Source organism: Pteropus alecto, unplaced genomic scaffold (assembly GCF_000325575.1).
Source record: "Pteropus alecto unplaced genomic scaffold, ASM32557v1 scaffold3, whole genome shotgun sequence".
Lineage (NCBI taxonomy): Eukaryota > Metazoa > Chordata > Mammalia > Chiroptera > Pteropodidae > Pteropus > Pteropus alecto.
The window spans coordinates 63442670-63453107 of record NW_006442484.1 but is presented as its reverse complement, the minus strand read 5'-3'; the positions used below and the strand labels follow the sequence as shown (position 1 = coordinate 63453107).

The 10438-nt window shown below is 36.7% G+C and overlaps 1 protein-coding gene across 1 annotated transcript in view; it reads right to left on the bottom strand.

The window, feature by feature from the left end:
* Positions 1 to 4848: 4848 nt before the first annotated feature.
* The window catches only part of SGO2 (shugoshin 2), a 34338-nt gene continuing 28748 nt past the window's right edge, over positions 4849 to 10438 (bottom strand). Inside the window, exon 9 of the mRNA XM_006921330.3 lies at positions 4849 to 6476. Coding sequence (XP_006921392.1) covers positions 6461 to 6476 — 16 coding nt within the window. The 3' untranslated portion in view covers positions 4849 to 6460. The remainder of the gene's footprint in view (positions 6477 to 10438) is intronic.

Sequence of the window (10438 nt, the reverse complement as noted above, 5' to 3'; positions counted from 1 at the left end):
TCAACACACACACACACACACACACACACACACACACACACACACACACACACACACACACATCCAATTAAAAAATGGGCAGAGGACCTAAATAGATATTTCTCCAAAGAGGACATACAAATGACCAACAGACATATGAAAAGATGTTCAATGTCACTAATCAGAGAAATGCAAATTAAAACCACAATGAAATATCACCTCACATTTGTCAGAATGGCTATCATCATTAAATCAACAAACAAAAAGTGCTGGCAAAGATGTGGAGAAAAGGGGACGCTTGTGCATTGTTGGTGAGATTGCAAATTGGTGCAGCCACTATGGAAACAGTATGACGTTTTCTCAAAATATTAAAAATAGACTACCTTATCACCCAGCAATTCCACTTCTAGGTATTTATTTGAAGAAATCAAAACACTAATTTGAAAAGATATATGCACCTCTATGTTCATTGCAGCATTATTTACAATAGCCAAGATATAGAAGCAACCTAAGCACCCATCAATAGATGATTGGATAAAGAAGTGGTACATATATACAATAGAATATTATTTGGCCATGAAAAAGGATGAAATCTTTCCATTTGCGACAACATGGATGAACCTAGGAGGGTATTATACTAAGTGAGGTAAGTCAGAAAAAGAAAGACATATCATATGATCTCAGTTATAAGTGGAATCTTAAGAACAAAATAAATGAACAAACAAAACAGAAACAGACTCATAGATATGGAGAACAAAGTGATGGTTGCCAGATGGGAGTAGGGTTAGGGGGCTGGGTGAAAAAGATGAAGGGATTAAAAAGCACAAATTGGTAGTTACAAAATAGTCACAGGGATGTAATGTACAGTATAGGGAATTAGTCAATAATATTGTAATAACTATGTATAGTGCCAGGTGGGTATTAGACTTCTCAGGGGATCACTTCTTAAATTGTATAAATGTCTATCCACTATACTGTACACCGGAAACAAATATAAAATAATATTGAATGTCAACTGTAATTGGAAATTTTTTTAAAAAGGAGGAAAAATGTAACCATCTGATGAAGAAACTGCATTCAATATGCAGTGATAAACAGTGGTTCAGACTCCCAGTTTGGAGAACAGTCAGTATGAATCAGAGGACTTTCCTTCCTGCTGTCACCTGAGTATTCATGGTAAATGAAGAATAAATGAGTAAATATCAGTAAAGTACTTAGAAAAATGCTTGTCAGTGCTATATGAATATTCAATTAATAAATCTGGAGGTACATACAGAAACTTATCAGTTGTTACATCTAGAGGCAGAACCTGGAAGGCTGAAGAATGGGGAAGGGAGGAAACTCAGATTTTAATGTATGTTCTATTGTACCTTTTCAATGTTCTACAAGTGTGTTATTCTTGTTGCTCTTACTATGAATTTTTTTAAACCAAAAAAACAAAATAAATAAAATAAAATGCTCTCACCCCAAATGTTTGCATGGCTTGTTCCTTACTTTAAACCAGTCACTACTCAAATGTCACTCTCTCTGAGAGGCCATAACATCCATCCCACCTAAAGTATCAGCTCCTGCCCACTCTCTGTCCCCTCACTTTGCTTCATTTTTTATTCTGGCACTTATCACTGCCTGACATTGTGCATTTATTTGTGTGCTTGTCTGTTTTCCAGCACACTGTGAACACCATGAGAGCAGGGACTTTGCCATATCTGTGCTCTTCTATAAATCTTTGAGCTAGGAATGCTGCCTGGCATAGAGTAGACTCTTAACAACAACAACAACAAAAAACTGATTAAATACTCATTATCACTCTTTGTGAAGTAATTAGTATTATCCCCTTTTAACAAAAGAGTTGAGGCTCTGAGAGGTTAGCGTGTCTCAAGAGAGTTAGAGCAGGAATTGAATCCTTGTTTGTCTAAATAAAAAGGCCAGGGTTATGTTTAATATACCATTCAGTTATGCAAAAGAAGAAAAAGTAACAATGTTAACACTTCACCCTATTGCCATACGTCATTCTCACAGCAGTCCTGTCAGGGGATCCTAATAGCCCCCATTACAGGTCAGGAAGAACAAGCTCATCTTATCCAGTATGGAAACCAGGTAGCAGGGGCAGAGGAAGGTTTTATAGGGCCTAGAACTTGTATAGTTTGTGTATGTGGGGGTCCTCTTTAAGAAAAATAATACAAAACCGTAAGTGCAAAATTAAGTTCAGAACCTTAGAACAGGTCTCATAGTGGGGTCCCTGATGCTTGACCTTCTTTAGCTTCCTGGTGAGTCCCTTGTGCTAGTCAAGGAAAGTACTGTGGCTTGTGTGACCCTGAAGGAGTGATCACAGGTAGCTCTGAAGGCACTGGCACTGTGAAGAAGCAGGTAGCATGGCCCTTGCTTAGTTGTCAGCTTTTAGAGAAGCCCCATACCCTTCATGCCTCAGTTTTCCCCTTTGCAAAGTGGTGCCAATATGCTGGATCAACATTAAGAGTGAGTAGAGTTTACGGCCGTGTGTGTGGGAGAATCAAGAAAGTTTTTAAAGGATGCCCAGGGGCTTCACGTCCCCCAACCTTCGATACTGCCTGGAACTGTCCCAGAGGTACTGCAGAATGAGCCAGGCTTCTGAGAGAACAGGACTCCACGCTAGCAGTGGACCCAGTGAGTATCTCTGAGTTCCCAGAGCCCGGCATTGGCTCAGCTTCGCCGGGAACTGACTTTGGAAAGTTATGATTTCGTTATCTGAGAAATGATGTCAGTGGTCTGAATTAGTTCAACTCTATGGTCCTGTCCCAACTCTAAATTGCTCCCAAGTCATCCAAACGCCCGAGAGCTGAGACTCAGCAGTCTACAGACTGCGCTCAGTCTACTGAAAGACAATCTTTTTCGGTGGGTTTTGAGGGAGGGAAGATTCGGGAGGGCTGACCTCGATGAGTAAGAACAGCTATTTCACTTCTTGTTTATGGGGTACGGTGGGGTTGGTAATCAGCCTGCGCGTCCTGGACGGAGAAGGGGAAAGGAACTGCGGGAAGGTGAGGGCCCAAAGATCCCGGGCAGCCCCTGAACGCTCACGCTTTCCCTGCCCCGGGGTGGCGGAGAATGGGGTAAGGGTGGAGGGGGGGGGCACGGGCAGACCTGCTGGCAAACCGGAAGCCCTGGTGCGTGCATTAGTGCTCTAAGCACCGGGGCGACCCGGCAGGAACCCCTCCTTGCCGCTCCACGTGTGGCCGGGCGCGTCTTCCCGCCGGCGCGCTCACCTTGCGGCAGTTCACGTAGAAGAGTAGCTCGGCGTCCCTGTCCACGGTGGTGGCCCACGGGTCCCACGGCAAGGGACTTGGGGTCTGAGGGTCACGAGGAGGGATCGCCGGCACGCAGACAGGGCAAGTGAGACCGGGCTGCTGGAGCCTAAAGTCCAGCCAAACCCAATGGAAACGGTCCTGATTGAGATCTAAAGTTCGGCAAACTCTTGCCAGAACGTTAGGACGTCACTGGAGCATGATATCTGGGCTGAAATCATTGGCAGAGATCCCTCCACCTCCTAGCCTGTGGCGCTTGGCATCTGTGCCACTCTCCAGCCTCTTAGCGGAGTGCAGGTCTTGTGAGATCTCTTTGGTGGTTTTATTACATATTTTAAGTGGCTTCCCAGCTAGATTGTTTTGCTTTCTTTTATTGTTGTTTTGGTACTTCTCCCACCACATCTGCTGCAGTCCTGTACACTTCATAAGTAATAAACAATCGCATTTATTCCAACTTTGCATGAAAGGAGCTCAAGGACAAAGAATGATTTTACAACTTTATCTCAGTTTTAGAAATAATTATTCATTTATTTTTAAAATACAGAGCTACCTTGATATAGAAACAAACTTTAAATTTTATCACTATTCAATTTATCCAGCAAATATCCACAAAGTTTATCTGGTAAATACAAACAAAGATGAAAAAATATCTTGGGAAACTTAAAAATAAAACTTGGAAAATGCTGAAAAGCACAAAAATAATCACCTGTAAGCCAACAATTTAGAATTTGCCAGTTAACTTTTTGGCTCTAGCTTTACATTTTCGAAATCTTTACTATAACACCTATTAAAAACAAATGGAACCAAACTAGTTATTCTCCAGACTTGTTTGTACATACTCCATACTGGAAGTATGGAGGAGAAAGGAGAAATTCTCAACTTCCTGTTTGCTTCCTGTTCCTGTCAGCATCACCACAGAAATGGTTCACCCTGGCAGACAAAATTACTTCAATGGCAACAGATGGCTACAGTTGGCAGCTTTTTCACATTATCAGGCCAGTCTTGTCATAGTCCTTCAGGGAACAGCACCAACTAGTTGTACACCATCCCCAGAGTCCTGGAACTCTTCCTCTAGGCCTTTCAGTTTCAATTCCATCCTTTTTTCTCTGTACCCTCAGGCCCAGAGGCAGTGGGTGCTTCCCACAGTTCCTTCCTTTATGATATCCCACTGGTCTTTTTCTCCTTTTCAGTTCTTGTCAGTTTTCTAGTATACGGTTAACAATTTATAAAATAATTGTGGTTTCTGCCCTTTGGCTGGAACCTAATACAACCTCCATCAATGCTTAAAGTTACTTGACAAAATTAAACTCATTTGTGATTTAAAAAAACAAATAATTGATAGATAGTATTTTAATGTGATTATAAATATACATCACCAGCTCAAAACCCAGCATCTTATTTAATGGTGGTAAAACCAGAGGCATTCTAATGAAAATCAGGAACAAGACAAGGATATCCACTATTCCTACTACTATTTAACATTTTACTTAAGGCAGCAGCCATGCAATTATATAAGAAAAAGCAAAGAGCAGCATAAGAATTGGGGGAAAACAAGAGGTAGATAGTTTGGGTTTCAGGAGATATGTATGAAAAATGCTACAAACAATAACATAGCAATTAACATATAGAAATCAACTATCTTCATATATGCAAACAATAAAATCAATGAGAAGAATCAAAGAGAAAATCCTGTATATATTACCAAGAAAAAAGATAAAATACCTGAGCATAAATTTATCAAAAAATGTATAAAACCTCTATGAGGGGAATTTTGAAACTCTCTTAGTCTCTATAATTTAAAGAGTATGGTAGTAGGACTTAAAAAGACAAACTAGATAGAAAATTAAGAAATAAATATAAGTGTAAATAGAGATACAATCTAAAAAGGTGGCATTACAAATCAGTAATGGAAAACATGGACTTTTCAATTAATGGAGTCAGTGCATTCATTTCACACCATACAATCAAAAAATCCACATGCATCACAAATTTAAACGTAAAAACAAAACGAAACCATGAGGAAATGTGTTTATAATCTGGGATAGTAAAATTGTTTCTTACTGTGGCCAAATTCCACCAGCAACAAGAGATTGATAAGTTTAAGTATATAAAATGGAAAATAATTTCTATAGGAAAAAAAAAAGACAAATCTCATAGAAAGAAAAAAAAATAGAAATAAGCAATAGGAACAAAAATATAATCCCAGAGAATTAGGAGGTCCAAAGGCTAAAAGTAACAGGAGTACAAGAAAGGGAACAGAGACTGCCAGGGTGCCAAACTCTTTAAAAACTGTCAGCTGTTCCTTTAAAAAAGCCTCTGGCCCCTATTTCAATCTACATTGTTGATACTGAGTAAGTTCTGAGAGTCTCTGTACTTCTACAGCAGTTTTTCTTCAAGTTTGATCCTAGGACAATCTGCCCCAGAATTATCTGAAATGTTTGCTAAAAATGCAGGTTTCTGGGCCTACTTGTTTAGGTATCAGATATTGTCTAAGAAAGCTTTTCCATCTAGGCAGAATAGAATTTCACTAGTCATTTGAATACAGTAAGCTATGTCCATTAATCTCAGATATGAACAGGGTTTATTACTAGACTAGGAAGCCATCTTTAAAATAAAGTTAAAAAACAAATTCAAAAGAGCCTGAAAGGTTAACCCCCTCGGCTAAATCATCAGATTATACATAATAAAAGTAATATAGAACCTGATACCTAAGTGATTACTGATCAAATAGTTCTGAAAGTAGAAGAATGAGGGGCGAGAGAAAACTAGCTAGGGCAGAAGGTGACTTTTGAAATATTAAAGGTGTTCACATATATTGACTAGTTTAAGAACAAAACAGAATAGCTTGGTATACGACAAGATAACCAATGCAAAAGTATTTATTATACATTTTATTTGGTTAAAAGGGTAACAGTTATTGTTTAGTTAAAGGCTGTTAGGTTGAAAGAAACTTAAATGAGCAGGAAGATGTTATAGGATGACCAAAATGATTTTAAATTTTGTAATAAAACTTAGTATTACAAAATAGCTATTTTATGCACATAAATCTAAACATAAGAATGGATAAATCAATACTCCATGAAAAGGCAGAAAATGAAAAAAAACTTTTTATTACGCATCTCCTCTTCTTGATTCTAGTTATATCCCTGTTTTTACTTGCTATGGTTTCAGAATTCAGAAAAAACAGAATCCATAAAGTCACCTCATCTTCTCATCTTGCTGCAAAATAGAAAAAAGGGAAAGTTAATAATAATCCAAAAGGAATGCTTCTGCTGTGAAGCAGGGAGAGAATTGCTGCATCGTATCAGTAGAAAGCAGTTTCTTCAAACCACAAGCTTTGCTATATATCTGAAATACTGTGATACTGAGGATTATAAACGAGGTTTAAGAGAAATTAATTAACAAAGATTTTATATATTACATGTTACTACAGATTTCCTTTTAATTATGAACTTTTACACGTAAGACTATATAAAATGTACAACTTTAAAACAATCAAATACATGCTGCTGTACCTACCACCAAGTTAAGAAAGAAAATATTACACCTCAGAGGCCCCCAGTGTGCCCCTTTCTGTTCACAGCCCTCTTGTCCCCCAAGAAGTAACCACTGTCCTGTATTGTTAGTCACCGTCTTGCTTTTCTTTACAGTTTTTACCACATGTGTACTGCTCTCCTAAAAAGTATATTGTTTGGTTTTATCTATGTTCGCTCTTTATGTAAAGATCAATGGAATTATTCTATTGGTGCTTTTCTATAACCTTTTTCACTAAAAGCCCTTATTTTCAAACCTCTCCTTCATTGAAACATTAAACATACTTATTTTCTATTCTGGTTCCATATCAGATGCTTCTAGTATCTTTTCCCCTTGTGTGTGTAGTGGTGTTCTTTGCTGTGAGCTAGCTGTTCATTTCCTTTGCAACTTTATTTGTGGAAAATGTGGACTGAGATAAAGATCCTCTAGAAAATACTTGCATTTGCTTCTAACAGACAACAGGGGGCACTACAAGTCATAGGCTGACACTAAATCTTCAGCTTGCCGGGTATTTTTTGACTTCCACATATTGTGAATTTCAGCGGCAATGCATGAGGGTTTCATTTTGGATGGAGTTCTGATTTTTTTTTTCTCCCCAATTCAGTACAGAGTTATTTCCTGGGGCTTAAAAAAGCTGGTGGGAAGGTTATTTTTAGTTAGCTCTTCTATTTGAGAGAGTAGCTCAACTTTATTAAAGGAGATCTACTATTAGACTCTTCATTTTAGCTAAACCCTAGAATCTGTCTTCTGTCCTTGGCTCCATAAGGGTATGAATCCAATGCTTGGGTTTGCCTTGTTCAGCAATGTCTTCAGACAAAAGCCAGTCTCAGGCTCCACGTAACCTCTCTGGCTTCCTGCTCTCCTCATTCAGTCTCTAATCTGAGCTTTCTTATTTCTCTACTAGCTAACTGACATATTCAGGGTTTAGGTTTTGTTTTGTTTACTATTTTGTTTAGTAATTTTATTTTTTCGGTAAGAGGGTTGGTCTATGCACCTAGTATCATGTTGCAAGTAGAGTTATATTTGTCCTTTATATTATACATGTTTTTTTTTTCTTTTTAAATGAAATACATGCACATGGTCCCAAATTAGAAGGTATAAATGAGTTGATGGAGAGTTCTCTTTTCTTCCTCTGTACCCCTTTTCAGAGCCAATATAATATCACTGTCTTGAGTAATTAGATAAAATTTAATTAGTTCTTTCAAAAGAGCTACTTATTCTAAACTAAACATAGCAAAATCCTATAAAGAAATAGTATTCTATTTTACTTTTGACCTACTGAGCATGTAGATAATTTGGTAAACAGTAGTTGGTAAATTTTTTTAAAAGGAAAAATCACAATGTACATTAGTATAAATACTGAGTGATAACAAAGCTATCATTTTTTTCCCTTTTTGGATTGGTAATGGCATGCAGCAGGCGTATCACAGCTTCTGAGAGACCCAGTGAGAGTGGATCCTGATTGAAATTACTTGCAATATATCACGGAGTGATCATCATAGGCACTGAGGAAGGAGTGGCAGAAGCTGTCAGGAAGGTAATACAGATATATTTTTAAAAGCCTTTATCTTTTAAGTCCCCAAATCTGAACATGACAAGGAGGGACGTTTTTAAGAGTAAAAGCTCTAATCCACAATGAATATATAGTATTTATGTATCAAATAGCAGAGCAACCATCTTTATGAAGTAAAAACTACAGGAGATGCATGGAGACAGATAGGAACACAATAACAGGAGATTTTAATGTACTATTCTCAGTACAAGAGAGATAAAGTGAACAAAAAATAAATAAGGAGATAGAATATCTAAACAACATAATCAATAGGATAAATCTTATGGCTATATATCAAATTCTGCACTCTGATAATAGAGATTACATATTCTTCTCAACTGCTCACAGCACAGCAAATTCAACACTGCATTATAAAAAAACATACACCATGACCAAGTGAGATTTATTCCAGGAATGCAAGATTGGTTCAACAATAGAAAACCTATCATACGGCAATGATTTTTCTATAGATGCTGAAAAAGCTTTTAAGAAAATTCAACACTCATTCATAATTAAAACACTCAATATACACTGAGGAATACTTTCTTAATAAATTATATATATACACCTAAGTCCTAAAGCCAGTATCCTATTTAATGGTGAGACAGCAGAGGTATTTCCACTCAAATCAGGAACAAAGCAAGAATGTCTGCAATTCCTGCTAAGATTTGACACTGTACTCGAGGTATGAGCCAATGCAATTAGACAAGAGAAATCCTTTAGGGGTATATGAATAGGTAAAAAAGAATTAAAACTATCTCTATTTTCAGATATCATAGTATACTGGAAAACTTCAGAGAATGAGATAAAGAATAAAAGAATTTAGTAAGTAGCAAGTTGAAAACGTACATAGAATTCAATAGCTTTCATACCCACAAATAATAAATACAGGGCGTGATTTACATGTCCAATTTACACGTCCACTTATAATAGCAACAAAGAAGACAAAATATCTACAAATAAATTTAAGAAGAAATATGTAAAACCTGTATGAGGAAAATTTCAAAAACACTTTTAAAAGATACAAAAGAAGACTTAAGTAGAAAGACATCGCCTTATATAGCACACTCAATACAAAGATGTTAGTTCTCCCTAAATTAATGTGTAAATTCAATGCAATCCCAATAAAAATACCAACAAGCCAAACCAGTGGTTTTCAGCTCAGCGCAGTGCCTTCCAGGTGACATTTTTCAACATTTAGAGACATTTTTGACTGTTATAAATGGGTATGTGCTACTGACGTCTTACAATGCACAGAACAGCTTCCCACAACAAGGAAATATCTAGACCAAAATGCCAATAGTGTCGATGTTGAGAAACCCTAAGCTAGACATGTCAATGCTAAAGTTCATATGTAAAAACAAACATGTAATAATAGCCAGAAGAAAAATGAAAAAAATTATGAGAGCGGACTAGCCCTACCAGATATTAAAGCATCGCATAAAGCCTCTACACTAGACCGGCAGACCACCGCAATAGAAAAAAAAGCCCAGCATTATATCCCTCAAAAATACATACAGAAATTTAAAATATGACATGGTTAACATCTCAGGTCTTTGAAGAAAAGATGCAAATAAATAAATGGTGCTGAGACAGCTGTGAAGTCATTTGGAAAATAGATAAAATTAGATCCATATATTACACCACATGCTAGAAGAAAAACTCTAATGGACCAGGGATTTATGTAAGAAATGAAACTATAAAAATACTAGAAAAAAATTGGGGCGAATTCCTCTTTAATCATAGTATAGGAACTTTCTAAATATGACATAAAATTCAGAGAAACAGAAAGAAAAAAATGATAAATTTGACCATATAAAAATAAAATTTTACATGACTAAGAAACATAATAAAGTCAAAAGATAACTAATATATTCAAAAAATATTCACTACACATAATACAAGGGCTAATATTCCTACTATATAAAGAATTCTTAATAAATGAGGGACAGAGACCAAAACTCAATTAAAAAATAGCAAAAAGATATGAACAGACCAATAAATGATATAATGGCTCCAAAGCATGAAAAAATACTTAAAATACCTATAGAGAAATGCAAATAAAACAACACTGTGATACCATTTCTCACCTATG